We start from the raw sequence: 16,526 nt of genomic DNA on the forward strand, positions 1-16,526 counted from the left end.
TAGGTATATGTTTGAGTAAAATGAACATTGTTATTTTATTATATGAACTATTGCGCTTCCAGACCTCAAATAATGCAAAGAAAACAAGTTAATATTCATTTAGAAACAACAATATAAATGTTTTAACTCAGAAATCAGTATTTGGTGGAATAACCAGGAGGTTTTTTGGGCTCTTCATTTTTTACAGAGATGTTTATTTTCAAATTTGACCAAATACGGTCAACTCTGTCTCAGAAAATGCAATACTGTCTTGAGTTGGAAACAATCAAGTGTTTTAAGTCTAACACAACATTTGATAATAATTAGATCATTTTGAGGTCATCTTTATGTTTTTAACAAAGTATTTGAACTATTAATCTTACCAGAAAGAATCCAGTCAGGAGTTTGTTTTTCCCTAGCTAGCATAAAATTGGCTTCACATAATTCTGAAAAAATAATTGTTACCTCAGCAGCAGTTTCTGTCGGCATTGCAAATGTTGCTGTGAAATCTTCAAAACCTCCAATTCTTATAAATCTTACAAGTAGCTCCACGTTGATGGGTATTTTGTGAACTTAAATGTGTTCCTAGGCATCAGAAATGTACTTTATTGTCGTGCTGCTGCCTCATTTGATGTCTTGTAAAAGCTGTTTCTTAGGAGTTGCAGGAAAACAGATTGGAGACGGATGTGAGCAGTCACTTTCTCAGACGTTTAGGAAGACTGCGAATGGCTAAAGCTGCAGTAACAGCTTCAAGCCAGAGGGTCAGACACAACCAGAGCAAATCCTCTTTGACACCAGAACTCACCCAGCTTTGTTCCTGTTTGTTCCATCTCCAGGAAAAGCCCCACATCACAGACAGCGAAACATAAGACAGCCGCAGCGAAAGCCGTATATCCGGTCTGTAGCTTTTAACCATTCTCTGCTAATGAGAAACAATCAGCGGCTTCGTCGTCTGAATAAATTTCAGTAATTGCTTTTTGTTTCCTAATAAACAGCAGCAGGGAATGTGAACGAGACTTGAGCTTAATTTTGTGCTTGTGAGGAGAAAACGTGGCTTACGGCGAGTGTGTGTGTGTGTGTGTGTGCGTGTGCGTGTGCGTGTGCGTGTGTGTGTGTGCGTATATGTTTGTGTGTGCATTCCTTCTGGAGGCTTGTTGGGGAGAAATGTGTCCCCTGAGGAGCAGCGCTGGGATGCACATTGAAGATGGCATGAGGTGCACAGCAGAAAGCGTGAGAGAAAGATACTGACAGCCAGTCGTCACCATGTGCTCAGTGTCTCCTCTGGTCCTGAATCTAACAGGGGAGCAACAGTGACTCACCACTTTATGTCTTTCCTTCTCATATATATATTTGTGCATTTTTAATGTGTGCACATTTTTAGAAACTTGTCAAATACAGATCTATACTCCTTCAGGCCCGCATTCAGCTGCAGAAATTAAATTTACGCTTTCATCTAATTTGACTTGATGTTCTTTGATGAATCCAATGTTCTCCATCCTTCGTGTGACATTTGAAGTGCTAATTTGATTAGCACGGTTTTTGCTGATGCTGCTTAGATCTGCGTTTGGAAACATAGCGATGACGTGATTAGTTCTCAAATTACATTTTTCTGCGTTCCATGAATCAAAAATGTATTGCTTGTTTAGAAACTGTCTGTTCTTCATTTAGGGAAATATTTTTCACATGAGGTTTGAACAGTACTGTGAAGGTATTTTATGATGTCACCACAAACTTTAGTGTATTTTATGTGAGGGACAAAGAGCATAATAGGTTTCCAGTTTTATTTTATCAATTTTTTTAAAAGTGTGTTATATGTAATGTCGAATCAATATTTTGTAGAATCTCACTTCTCATCTGCAGTGTCTGCAGTCAGAGGCTTCTTCATTTTCGCTGTAATACAGACTGCTACAAGAGATCTTTCCTGCCAACAGCCATCACTATCTTCAATAACACTCTGAACAATCTGAATTGATATGAGTTACAGCGAGATTTAATTTCCGTTGGGGATAAATAAAGTATTTTTTAATTTGTTTTGAGACTCGTACTGAAATTCTTGTGCAATGTTTTGCAAAAAGCTCAGTTAGATGACAAGTTTCTAGGTTTTTAGTGAAATTCAGACTTCAAGTACTGATCTCGATTAAACTTAGATTTGGACTTACTCATTTTATGCAATCGTTTTTTTTCTCCATTTATGAGTTTTTGCAGCAGCACCGACTTCAGCAGCTGCCGCACCAGTATGTTGTCACATTCCTGCCAAAAACCTTGAGGAGCTTATTAAGGAATCACATCAGCGGATTTATTAACTAGGAGAGCACATAGCTCATGATGGGTATTTCTCTTAATTTGCAGGTCTATGAATGCAGCATGATGAGTGGTTAAACTCAACTCCCTCCACCTGAATTTGACCTGAAAATTCAGACAATCAGTAGAGTTTCCTCGCCTAATTATGCTTATTAAACTCAAAGAAGTGCACAACTTTCGCCCTGCATTCATGGGCCTGTAAATAAATGGAAATACCTGCAATCAGACGTATGTTCTCTTCAGTTCTCTCTCAGGGTTTTTGGCAGGAATGTGATGCCATACTCTTGGCAACAACCTATTCTAAGAACAGAATGTACCACCCATCTTTCTGTCAACTCTAGGACTGATTACAATACCACATTTTTATTTCAAGAACTTAAGAAAAAAATTATTATTTTCCTTTTATCTTTTAAACATACCAGTGTTGGTCTGCTGCATATAATACCAATAGAAATATTAAAGTCTTTGGTGGCAAAATGTAAAAAGTTAATGGCAGGATACCTTTACAATGTGCTTTATTGATGTATTTTATCTGGCATATGAGATTTGTACTGCTCTTCTGGGTATAAAACTCTTGGACCACACTTTACCAATTCCCTGAAGAGCCTTTACTTACTCTGAATGTCCTCTAATGCAATTTCACACTACTTCACTGACCTGAATTGTGCTGCTGTGACCCATGTAATTCTTCCCAGCAGGGCTCTGTATTACTACGATCCACAACGCAGCGATTCGAGATTGTCCACCTTTTAAAAACTGTAATCTCAGAAGTTTTTTTTTTTCTTATCCTCTCTGCGTTTCTTCCCTGCAGTGCACGAAACGGCAAAATGCGAGTTCTGAGCTTCAAAATGGGACTGGTGAGCTTGTGCAACGCAGACGTCCAGGAGAAGTACAAATGTAAGTCTGATGCTTGATTGAGTCGGTAAGTGCATCTTATCGACTGAAGAGAAAGATCCAAAATAAAACATCCCTGATTGCCAGGATTACAAGACATCCACTTAGTGTAATGGCGGAGAATGGTTATGTTGCCATAATGAAGAACGCTTTCTTTACTTGCTGCACCACAGGCCTTAAAAGGATTGCTTGCAGGAGTCTCTTTCTGAAGGCTTTTACTTTTTCAAACAACTTTAAAATAAGTTTAGCGCTCCTTGTCTCTCCTTTGGAAATGATTCATGTCTAATGCAGCATTTGTTCTTAAAAGTTCTGACTATTTGAAGTGGGATTCTCTTGAGAGACTTTGAGCAGTCAATATTTTACCAGGTAAAAATAAATGTTCTTCAACTTAGTATTAAACATACATTTTCAAACTGATTTTTTCCCATAAGGTATTGTAAACAGTTATGAAATTGTTTAATTAAAGCTGCAGCAGGTATCTTTTGTAAAAATACAGGTTTTGTTTTGCATATTTGTGCTGACAGTATGGGACAGATAATCTGTGAAAAAATAAAGCTGCTATTCCTCCTCCCTGCGGTCCTACTGCCATCTGCAGAAGTGCACTTCCTGCTACCAAATAATACTATTGGTAAACCTCTGATTCAATATGAATTAATTCAAATTAAGGTTAGCACACAAGAAGGCTAAACTATAGCATATTATGCTACCTAGCCCAGTTTAGCATATTATGTTTCTGACTGATTCCTGTTAAAATTCACCAGCAGAATTATCTCTAGATATCTCTCTAACACGTTTTCATTCATGTAAATCATTTGGTTTTTAGTTTTGCTTTCTTATAGTGCATGTCTTGTTCAGTGCGATGCGTACTCAAATCTTTTTCCAGTTTTCACATCAGAAAATGTGTTCAGTCCTTTTAAATTAATGAATCTATATTGAGTCTGATACGAATGTGTTCTGGAAATGTATTTTTTTTCCACAGCGTTTCCAGAATTGGAAAATCTCAGCAGTGAGAAAACTGCAGTTCTTGTGCTTTTGTGTTGAACCAATGGTTCCTATTATCTCACCATAGAGTCTGCGCAATGAAAGCGGCATATTTAAGATGTAAGAGGCCGATATGCTGAGAAAATGTCTCCATAAAACATGTCCAGAGCTCCACTCAGAAGCTTTGTGGGAATATTTAAAAACATCAAACAGGCCTCAGCTCTGGTTACGAGGACGATGTGAAGGAGGCTGTTTAAGATGCAGGCGTTGGAGCCAAACGTTTGCTCATTGTGGGGAGATATAAGCCCGCAAAGAGGGGGATACATGCAATGCTGCGATTGTGCAGCACACTCACACGCCTGTCAGGATTCATCTCTTCAGCGACAGGCAGACTCCAAGCATAGCGAAAGACTCGGTCAGAACTTGACAAGATGGCTTTTGTTCAGGTCTTTCATCTCTAAAATAACCAGGAAGATCATTAATAAAGATTTATTCCTGGTTTAAAAAAAGATAAAAGCTAGTTTGATTTTGGAATAAATGCAGAATTTTAAAGTCAGCAAGTGTCCTCACGCGGAGGAAAGAAAAAATACAGACACATGTGTGGCTAATGCTCTTAGCTACACATCGTATAATGATTGCTGCTGCATGTGCCGGTGTGAAATTAGATTAGTTAGTGCATAATTGATGGATAACGCGTGAACGTTTTGCAGACTTGTTCCGTCAGGTGTCCGGTCCTGGAGGCTTGACAGACCAGCGTCACCTCAGCCTGCTGCTACATGAAGCCATCCAGATCCCACGCCAGCTGGGCGAAGTCGCAGCTTTCGGCGGCAGCAACACGGAGCCAAGCGTCCGGAGCTGCTTCCGCATGGTGAGGAAACGGCCAAGTTTCACGCCCAGGTCCATTAACAGATGTGCTTTGAGTTCTGGAGGCTGATTAAATAGAGTTTTTTCTGACATTTGCTTTTATTCTTTAAAGCAGTGTTGGAGGTTTAGGCTGCATCTCCTTCTAGACCAGAACGTGTCGCCGACGACGCGGCCAAATTTGCAGTACCGTAATTCCGCCACACTTGGCGCTATCTGAAAATTTCCAACGGTTTCTGAAAGGGGAGACGTTGCACTTTCCAGCCAATATTGGGTTAATACGGCAACTTCACAGCTGCAGCTGCAGAGAGTGTAATTAATCCGGAGGGCACTCGTTTAATAGACGGTAAATTGCAAAAATAACTTGCTGGATATTGAAAGTTCCAGTTGTTATGGATACATGGGTAAATATATCATCTCACAGGACATTTAAATAACTACTTACAATTAAAATAAGGAAGAAATATATAGGCAGATATTTGAAACTTAGGCGTAAAAGGTTAAAGGGGCAGTGCGAGCTTTACATCATGTTTTCCCTCATCAAAAACACCTGGATTCCTTCATAAATGTTTGGGAAATCCTCTCATCTCCATGGCAACCATTCAGCCTGGGTGGACCTAGCCCCGCCTTCAAGATGAAGCTCCTCCTCGGAGCTGCAGATTCCAAGTTTCCAAGCTTCCAACTCCAACTCAGCTCCTTCAGACTAGCCAGCAGCAATTAGCAAACACCTGGTGGGACTGCGCATCAGCTGAGTTCATTACATGAGCAACTTTTCTGTTCAACGCTGGTAAAAACGTTGTTAATGGGTTAACAGAGGACCGATGTGATTACTTCTTAAAGGTGTTTTCAAAGAGACAGAAGCCCAGTTTCAAGGCGTTAAATTACAGATTAAGTTATATTTGATATATAAAGCATTTTTATGTCTACTGAAGCTCACAGATTTACTGACTGTGCTATAAAATGCCCAGTGCCCAATGTTATGGACAATTCATAACACTGCCCCTTTAAAGCTCTATAGAAGCTTATCACCAAGTCACTGGTGCAGTTCAGATGTTTGAATATCTCTATTACTTTTGCAAGAACTTTCTCTGAGCATCAGGACGAATTATCTGGAACGAAGAAGTCTGTAAGATGAATTGTCAAGACAACGCCTCCAACACGACAGCCTGCCAACACAGCTGTTCTTTACACCGAGGGGATCAGAGTTGAAATGGTTGGTCTTAATTTATGTCAACGGGTTTGTTTAAAAAACTATTAACAGATGAACTGTGGTGGAGAGGTCATGGTGTGGGCGCCTCTCTATATCAAAGCTTTCTAAAGTTCAAACTGTTTCAGAGCTGTTTTTAAAGTAAAACTAATAAAATAAAACATGTAATTTAAAAAAAAAAAAGGAAATGCTAAAAAATGTTAATTAGACTGGCTGCTTTGGGAATTTACCTTTGTTTGTTTTCCACTCGAAAAAAATAATTATTTTGCTTGTGCTTTAAATAATTCATGATGTTTTTATTATTGCATTTAATAAGTCACAAAAACAAGGTATATCTTTCCCATCAAGATTAACCCAAGAAGATTTAGCAGAAAATGTAAAGTATGAGAAAATAAAATTCTGGTTCTCCTAGGTGAAGAAGAACCAGAGGATTCTGGCTTCCAGCTTCAGTTCTTCTCCGTTTCCACACATATTCTCCACTGTATATGTGTGGATCCTTACTGGTAACTCCGGCTTCCGCCCACAAACCAAAAACAAGACTTTTAGGTCACTGGTTGCTCTAAATTCCCATTAGGCATAAATGTGTACATGTGTGGTTGGATTTAAAGCAACAGGAGGCCCTAAAACAGCTCATTCTGAAATGGGCAGAACTGAGCAGACGTAAATCTCATTATCTAAGAATGATTTTGTGCAAAAAATGTAATGAACATGTTTGTTACAGCCCATAGACTTATCCTAACATGTTCAAGGAAGCATCCAGGAAGGTAAAAAATAGATGGATTAAATTTAATCTTCTGCCACTGATTTAGGTCAACAAATGAAAACTGAAGGCAGCAGAAGATTATTAGCCAATCAGAATCCCTCAGTTTCCAATAATATTCTCTTGGTGCACATTGTAATCCGGTCAGTAACGGCTGTATCAGATGGAGCTCTTTGAACGTATTCTGTTGTGTTTATATTTACTCTGAGATAAAATTAGAGTGACCCGTCTACCGGTTATTCAGGGACACTTGATGGTTCTCGATGCTGTTCGTCTCCACTTCACATTGGCTGTCATACTGAAATGACAGAAAGACAGAGGAAACGGCAACAACAAAGCAGGCTGCATGAAATAGTTGCTGAAAACAGCGTGAGCAGAGGAAGGTCTCTGCAGAGGTTATTTGGAAAAATCCAGGCAAGAAGTAAGAATAATTCATCTCCCAATAAATATTTCAGGGCTTTCACAGCAGTCAAAGGTAAAGAACTGAAGTAAATGAAACAAAATAATTTGGGAAATACAAAACCCAGCACTATGTTTTATATGTATGCATGGTAGAAGAGGTCATATTAGTCAAGCTAAATGTCCCAGTGACGGTGAGCAGCGGAGCAGCGTGAGCAGCTCCAGCTCCAGCTCCAGGTGTTTTGGTGTGTAAGAAGCTGCCATTCGACCTCCCACAGGGAGCCAGGCTGGGTACCCTGCTAACAGAGAGGAGCTCCTCCATCCCCGGAGACCCCACATCTCTGAGCACCTCTCCGCCTGTGATCACTGCACACACTCACATACATTTATTATGTTACCCTGCTTGAGCAGTGGGGGCAGCCCAGGGGGAAATCAACTTCTTAATGCATCTCTGATGCAGACTTAATGAGAATTTAGCACATCACGGATTTTGAGTGCTTGGTGAGTTATTCCTTTATTAGGATGGCTTTCTTTTTTCTTCCTTTTTTTTCAAGCTTTCTTCAGGAGAGAGAGAACATGCAAACTCTCAGTAACCCCTGTATAATTTATGTCTGTTATATTTTTAGCTTTGTAAATGCTTAAGCATATATGCTACATGAAAGATTTAATGCTGTGCGCTCTCTTCAATATTGGAACGTTTTAGCTGAAACTGCCTTTAAGCAGGAAAGAACTGTTGCTGTTTTTATTGCTTTGAGAACATGGCCTCCTGTTGGTCTATATTTGGGTTGTTTACAGTCTCTTGTCTCTCTTACCTTTCCCTAACAGGCCCCTGGGAAACCTGCCATTGAGGTGTCTCATTTCCTGGAATGGATGAGCCTCGAGCCCCAGTCGATGGTTTGGCTGCCCGTCCTGCACCGCGTAGCTGCAGCAGAGTCCACCAAGCATCAGGCCAAATGCTACGTCTGCAAACAATGCCCCATTAAGGGTTTCAGGTAGGCATGACTGCTGGGCATTCAATTCATCCAAATGGATATTCACATGTAAAGATATTGTTAGTGGATCAAATGATTAAAACAGATGATTTAAAAAAAAATTTTTTAGAAGTGGGAAATTAGACTTTTGCCTTATCAGGTAACCAAAAATCTGTGATAAACAGATATCTGTCCTTGTTGCACCTTTTAACTGTGTCAGAAAGAAACATAACTTTGGGGCCTTTGTAAAGCAGTATTAGAGCTACTATACAGAATTCACATTTTGCACATTTTTATACTTTGGTTTGGGTTTCAGCTGCTTCTAAAAACTGTCCAAGAGTTAAAAAAAAATAAATCCATCAGTTTTTTTTTACTTTTTTAATAAGTTAATGATTTTTGGTGTCTGGAAAAAGAGCCATTTCAAAAATCTCACACTGGCCCGTTACCTAGCAACACCCACCAATCCTAGCCCATAACTTAGCAATCCAAGTGGAGCTCCAGCATGTTTGGTCAGCTGATTTTACCCACTGTATGCGCTGTACAATGGCTGCTGGGAAAGACAAGTGTTTTATTGTTGACCTACCCTTCAGAAACTAGTTGCTGCATTCTTGTTGCTTTTGCAGGAGGCTCTACTTCTGCTTTTCAAAGATGTAAGTTTGGGTAATTTTTTGCAGCCGTTTTCATGTGTGACTGTAAACATTGAGTTGGGGGCGTGGCCAGCAGCAGTTTATTATTTAAATTTAAATTGACAAGAACCTTTAGCCGATTATTAGAAGGGACTTAAAATTAGAATTCTAAGAATGATAATTTACATATATTAAATAAGCAAATAAATTTGATGTTTTCTGTTGTTAGGTTATTGTGAAATGTATGGATTTTTTGTGTTGTTCCAAGATATTTCTTTTGCTGTTTCTCCTGAAGTCATTATATTGATTTGAGAGATTTCATTAAGATTTGTCCTAAACTTAAGTTAAGCCTATTAGTCATTTTAACAACCCCAAAATCCCAGGGTTTTGTATAGGAAATCAAACGTCTTTTGTGTGAGTGTGCAAAGAAATATAAGCCTCTACAGCATGGCTGAGATAAAAATACACACACACGCGCGCGCGCACACTCACGCACACGCACACACACACACACACACACGCACACATGCAGCCACTCTACCACTCCATTCAGTTCTCCTGCAAACATCGTTAAAGTCTCTGTTTTATTGATCTCGACAGGTATCGCAGTTTGAAGCAGTTCAATGTGGACATCTGCCAGACATGTTTTCTAACCGGCCGCACAAGCAAGGGCAAGAAGCTACACTACCCCATCATGGAGTACTACACCCCAGTAAGACGAGCATTATGCACCGCTTTACCAGAATACAAATTCAAGTCTTTAGGGAGAGATGAAGCTCAACTCTACTCAAGAACAAAATACATACTCCTAACTCCCTATTTCTTCTGCCAAGCATGAATTAAGGATCTTATCGACTGTATCTTTTTGTCCAGCTCTGTAGAATAAATGGAGAGAGAGTCACTTAGTAGAAAAATTGATTTTTGACAAATCTTTGGTTCATTTAAAGGGATGTTTGGAGCACAAACGTTCAGGAAAACCCATGAATAATCAGTACAGTGATTGCAAATGTGATAAGATCAGTACAATTTCAAGACGTAAAATCCAGCAGTATTTTTATTTTCTGCAAAAATGTTTCTATATAGCAGGGTACAGTTCCCGCAGCAGGCAAGCATATAAAAGTTACTCTGACAGATATGATGAAAAACGGAAGATTTTAAACAGAGCAATAACGTAGAGACAGTGGATAGAAGGAAACATTAGTATTGGAGGGAAAAAAGTGGATAAATTTTACATGAGATGGTCTCTGGAGATGGCAACTCTAAAGCAGTGCAATTTGTCTTTCAATCATCCATGCCCTGTGCTTCAACCTCCACTTTTCGCCCCCTCCTCCACGCGCTTCCCTGGACGGCGGCAGACAACCTCGGGAGAGAAGATGAGGGACTTCGCTAAGACTCTGAAGAACAAGTTCAGGTCAAAGCAGTACTTTACAAAGCACCCGCAGAGAGGTTACCTGCCTGTGCAATCTGTACTGGAAGCTGAAAGCTCTGAGACGTGAGTCCCACAACACACATCCATCCCTTTGTGTCTTTTCTCAGATGCTCCGCTATGCAGGCAGGCAGAACTGTATACATTTATTTACTTGAGACAAATCAAAGGGGATCTTTTAAACACAATTCACCAACTGCACAATTCTTAAGTAGCAAATAGTATAAGGTAAGTAGTATTTCAAAAGAGCAGAATAAATTTTATGTTTTTTGAACAATAACAATATTTGTTGTTAATCTGTTGCTAAGCGACGAGCGCGTTTTCTGGTAACCAAGTGCCACAAAGTAAACATCTGATTTTTTGTTTTGCTAAATTTACCAACTGTTAATTTCTTGTGTCTAAGCAGATAAACAGTATTTCAGAAGAGCTTATGTCTTACAAACAATAACATTACGTGTTATTGATTTGGTGTTAAGAGATGAACGTGTTTTCTGGTAACGAACTGCTACGAAATAAAAATCAGATTTTTACATTTGCCTTGAATGTCTGTTTTATAATATATTTACCACCAATGACAAAAAACATTTTCACTTCCCTGAAAAATATACCAACTACACAAATCTTAAGTAACTTAAGTAGTATTTCAAAAGAGCAGAAGAAATGTTATTCTTTTTGAACAGTAACAATATTTGTTCTTAATCTGTTACCAAGCGACGAGCACGTTTTCTGGTAACCAAGTGCCACGAAGTAAACATCTGATATTTACTTTTGTAAAATTTACCAACTGTAAATTTCCTGTGTCTACTCAGATAAGCAATAATTCAATAGTGTTTATGTTTTATAAACAATAACATTACATGTTATTAATTTGGTGTTTGGTGTGAGATGAGTGTAGCAGTTTATTACCAGAAAAACGAGCTCGTCTCTTAGCAACCGATGACAACAAATAGTTATTGTTCAAAAAACATAAGATTTCTTCAGCTCTTTTGAAATATTACTTATCTTATACTATTTACTACTTAACAAGATTTGTGTAGTTGGTGAATTTTGAAGAAAAGTGAAAATGTTTTTTGTCATTGGTGGTAAATATATTATAAAACAGATGTACAACACAAAATGATTGCTATACGCATCATGTCATTTTTAAGCTGATAAAAAAAACACTTAAAACAAACTTGGCCCTCTGTGAAAATATAATTGTCTCTGTGAACATTTTATGAAAAACTAGGTTAGATTTCACTCTCCAGACCTGAGTACCGCCAGAAAGGTACAAACAAGAAATCACTTATCTTTCTGACAACAGGACTAAAATATCTCCAAAGCATCACACCTGAATGATCCTTCAGTCAAGGGTTAGAGTTGTTTCTAAGGCTTCAAAACTCCTTCATACCGGCGAGAGCTATTATCCACAAATGGAGAAAATATGGATCAGTGGTAAACCCTCACATCGGCTCATTCAGGAGGTCACAAAAGAATCCAAAACAAAATATAAATCCCTGACGGCCTCACTGGCCTCGGTTGAGGTCAGAGTTGATTATTGAACAAGAAGGAAGAAACTGGGGAGAAATGGTGTCGGTGGGAGAGAGTGGGAGAGTAAAAAGGACACACAGACCCAGAAATATTTCTATCTACCCAAGATTTTGCGATCTGCATTTGATTAAGTCTTTCTACAGGTTCCCAATGCATTTTATTTTTTACATTAAAGATAAAACAAACATTTACGTTTTCCCCTAAGCTCTTCTATCTTGCAAGAAAATAATTGGAAAGGAAACAATAAGATGAAACAAAACAAATGGCTCCCAATGTTGGTGTTACTACAGAATGAAAAAGTCATGTAAAGGTTTTTAACAGATTTGTAATCACATTGGCTTCTTTATATCGGAGAAGGAAATGCTTAAAATGTTCTGGTTCTATTTACCCTCTAACTCAATCTTTCTCAAACTGTGGTCCTTGGACCACTGGTGGTCCGCTGGCGCCTCGTGGTCCACGAGGTACTGCATATAAACAACCGTTTATTTGCCGGGACTTAAGTTAGCTGTGTGAAGCTACAGTTAACTTACCAAAAGATTATGTGTAAAAATAATGACGGATAAGTGACTTAAAACCGGGTCACTAAAAAGAAAACCTTAACGCGACATTATGGTGAGCAGAGCTGCGCCCCACGCTGACTAACTGCATCTTAGCACCTAAAATAAAACTATTTACGTCAGGCTATCTACCTGCTGAAAGAAAATGTTTTTGCCAATGCATCTCATTCTGTTTTTCTTTTATTATGCTTCTCAATTACAAATAGCCTGAAAACATTATTAGTTCACACAATACTTGTAGTAAAGAACTTTTGTAAATAACTCAAAACGTCCCTAGTAGACGTGTTCATGGTTTTACTGTGTCGGTCACAATTGCAAATCAGCACCACTCTTCACATTAGGACAAACAAATACGATGAGTTAAGAGGCTAATGGTTTTGTTTCAGGTTGTGTACATTAAGATGTTGTGTTATTGCAGGGTAATGTTAAGTGAGGTGGTTCGTTAGTGTTTGAGAAACACTAGAACAACTTCTGCTTTATTGTGATAAAAGGCTGCAAACATGGAAAAATAGCAACATTATTGCTTTAATAGATATTACAATGGCTCACAATATTCATGCAATACAGTTTATGAAATAAGAAGGTAAATGTCAGAAAACATCTGTGCATTAAAGCGAATAAATTATGTTGTCACTGTTTATACTCTGCTTATGCACAAACTGCTGTCATTTAAAAAAAACAGGACAAAAATTAACATTTTGAGCCTTTTGTTGTGTTTTTTAAAAGTGAGATTTCTGCTGTTGCCCAACATTTAGCAAAACAAGATAAAAATACTTTTGTGTTTTTGCTACTGTGAAAAGTTTTTATTTTACTTTAAAAAAGTTTACTGAGGATAAAAAATGTTTTTTTCATGTTTCATAAATTGAAATGAAACTGAACAATTATAATGAGTCAACTCTGAAATATCTGCGGCTTCCTGAAATATACATATTGCTTTGAAATTGAAGTGATTCAAACATAAAATAGGTTTTTATTTTCATCTACTTTTATTTGTTGTGTTTTCTTGCTGATGTTTTCTGATAATCACCAAAATGGTTTGAAGTCACTTCTCTGTGTTCATGACATTAGTCTTGTGATCTCACTCTGATTCAGGCACATTTCTCATGAGCAAGTCTGCTGGAAAAGAAACGCAGAACCGGAGCAGCGAGATAAAAACCATGAAGCAGTAGCCTCAGGTTACAAGAGCACCCAGAATGATGTAGCATGAGTTCACGTTTCACCGGATTGTGTCACTGTTTTATAACCTCTAAAATTAAAGAAACATTACTCAGAACAGATATGAGACTTTCTGAGGATCAGATAACATGGAGAAGTAGGAAACAGCGGCTGACTAAGTCCAGAGTTGTGTTAGAAAATGCAGCAACAATGTCAGACAAACGTTACTCCTTATTTTTAAAACTCTCCTTTCACAATTTCCTTGAGCAAAATGACACAAACATTAATACTTAAAAAAACAACTTGCATATAATCATTTAGTGTTGCACTCTGATTAGAATAGCCTTCCAACCTTTCTAGCTTTAAAAATATCACATTGCATTTGAAGAAACATTTGGAGTCGCAGCACGGCGCAGTCAGACTGACAGATCAAGTCCCACCAGGTGGTGCAAAGCAGAGGCAGGAGGTCCCAAACTAAAAATAAAAGAATTAAACTTAGGTCCAAAACCAGCAAGAGGGGGAGATTATTGGCAGCTGAAAGTAACTGATAATCTAACTTGGTTACCATTAAAATCATGTGATCAGTAAAGTACATTTTCAAGGTAACTGTGCCTTTACTGCTGTTGACTTGGTGTCTTCATGACTTTATTTACTTGTATTTGAATGAGAAAGGTCCATAAATACTTCCACCTCTATCTGAACATGAGTTTTTTCCATGTAAGAAGGAAGTCAGGACAAATATTGAAGGAGCTTGGAGACCAAACACGATGAAAACTCTTTCTGATCGGACATAATCAGATTTACATCGTTTGTCATCAGCTGGGTTTCCATTACAAATGTGTGCAAAACTTTGTCAATGTTTCGCTAATGTTGAAAAAAAACATGATTTTGTAATTGAGGTGTTTCCATTAAATAAGAAACGCAGTTAAAATCACATGTGAATAAGTTTGTTCACGTGGTAAGTCATTAAAAAATTATTCCACGCCGTCATCCTCCAACTTCTTCCTGCTGTCCAGAGGTGTGATGGAGACCAGGTGTTCCATCCCATATTGATTATTGATGTTGTTTATTTACAATTCAAATGTGTTTTGTATTGGTGCTTTATTTCAGTTACATTGTGACATTTAGTAAACATTCTTGTTGGGTAGGGAGACTGGCCATCTTTCCTGTTCAGAGAATGTGGGGGAAAATGTCAGTTTGTTTCTGATTGGTTTAATTTGAGTTAATTGTTTGAGTACTTGCCTTTCTGGGTGTGTCTCAGCAAGATGGAGCAGAAAGGGAGACGAATGCTCCTGGAGCATACCATCTTCCATTAAGAGGGGTAATACTCTGAGGATTTATATTTAGTTGCATTTACTTTTTGATTGACCTTAGATTAGTTTAGTTTTAACCATCTGCATGCATGTAAATATTTGTTGGATAATTTATTGTTTGTTAGGTTTGTGTAAGTAGTGTTTGTTTCTTGTTTGTCTTTTTGTGATCACCCCTTTACCTGGTGTAAGTGTTGGAACTTGCCTCAGGTATAAATGTAAGCTGCTTTGTTTCACTGTGAGAGAGGGTGTTGGTGTAACTTGGAGCTCCTGAATAAAAACACCTCAAAGACATATTGTCGCCTCACTTCCTCCTTACTAACGCAGAGCCTCTGCCGGTCAAAGTGACAAGAGGCAACATCCAGTTATTGAAAAAATGTTTCCATTAAATAAGTTTATTTTGGAAATGTCAAATTGTGCAGTTATATGGTCAGTGCACTGTAAAAACACAACATTTTACCAAGTAATTTTGGACTTGTTTCTAGTGGAAATATTTTAGTACACTTAAATTAAGACAAAAGTAACTTTTCAGCAAGAAATAATAGCTGGTATTAAGTCAATAATTCCTTAATATTGATGAAAAGGTTCTAGTTGTAGACTATTTTACTTTTAACAAGAATTTTGTCCCATGTTATAAGTGAAATAATCAGCCAATAGAACTATAAATTTTTCATCAATATTAAGGAATCATTTGCTGAAAACAAGTAACTATATCTTGCTGACAGGTTACTTGTAAGGCATTTTGTCTTATTTCAAGTGAACTAAGATATTTGCACTAGAAACTAGACCAAAAATCCTTTTTACAGTGTTGGAAACACAGCTTGTGACATTTCCCATTTTCATCATGGCAGAAGAATAAAGTGAGCATTTCTAATCACAAACTCTTAAATTCTCCCACCAGAACCAAATGCCTGCAGTAACTTTCTGTTTCCCCCCTGCTGTGTCTCACATGCTGGCCTCTTGTACGGTTTCATCTTGAACTAAGGTGTTTTTTTACTGAGGAATAATGACTTTGAATCTGCTTCTTTTCAGCCCTTGCTCCTCACCCAGGCTGCCCCATGCAGACACACACAGCAGGATTGAACACTACGCCAGCAGGTACGAGCCTTGCTCCGCCGTGCTGCTGCTATATATATCAGCTCATTACTGTACAGCATTCTCTCCTTCTCTTCCACTTCCCCTCTTCATATAATCCCCCTTTCCTCCTAATGCACCCTCTCTGTACTCCGTCCACCCGTTCTCCTCCCTCACTAATCTTTTAGTCTTTGCTGATTGTGGTATTGATTTAATTTCTTGTACTCTGGCCAGCTCGGAGGCTGCAGTCACTCTTCCCCCTCACTCACACACACACACACACACGCACGCACGCACGCACGCACGCACACACACACACACACATTTGAACAGAAGCGTAGCAGTTTGCTCTTCCCTGTGAGTGTCTGTGAAGGTTAGCAGGGTTCAGCCTGCCCAGCGGCCCGTCACTTGCCGGGGCAGTGAGCCCATTGGTCACCTGGGAGCTGTCGGTGTAGATTAGAGTCTCGGTGACAGGTTATAAACAGGCCACAGTCC

General features: G+C 38.5%; 1 protein-coding gene across 4 annotated transcripts in view; it reads left to right on the plus strand.

Moving 5' to 3' along the window:
* drp2 (dystrophin related protein 2) overlaps positions 1 to 16,526 on the plus strand; it is a 119,258-nt gene that overhangs the window by 73,480 nt on the left and 29,252 nt on the right. For all 4 annotated transcript variants that reach the window (XM_081611750.1, XM_081611748.1, XM_008420714.3 and 1 more), the window contains 6 exons: positions 3,092 to 3,177; positions 4,866 to 5,023; positions 8,208 to 8,374; positions 9,580 to 9,691; positions 10,335 to 10,471; positions 15,990 to 16,055. In XM_081611750.1, coding sequence (XP_081467876.1) covers positions 3,092 to 3,177; positions 4,866 to 5,023; positions 8,208 to 8,374; positions 9,580 to 9,691; positions 10,335 to 10,471; positions 15,990 to 16,055 — 726 coding nt within the window. The remainder of the gene's footprint in view (positions 1 to 3,091; positions 3,178 to 4,865; positions 5,024 to 8,207; positions 8,375 to 9,579; positions 9,692 to 10,334; positions 10,472 to 15,989; positions 16,056 to 16,526) is intronic.

This window comes from Poecilia reticulata, chromosome 10 (assembly GCF_904066995.2).
Source record: "Poecilia reticulata chromosome 10, P_reticulata-male-v2, whole genome shotgun sequence".
Classification (NCBI taxonomy): Eukaryota; Metazoa; Chordata; class Actinopteri; order Cyprinodontiformes; family Poeciliidae; genus Poecilia; species Poecilia reticulata.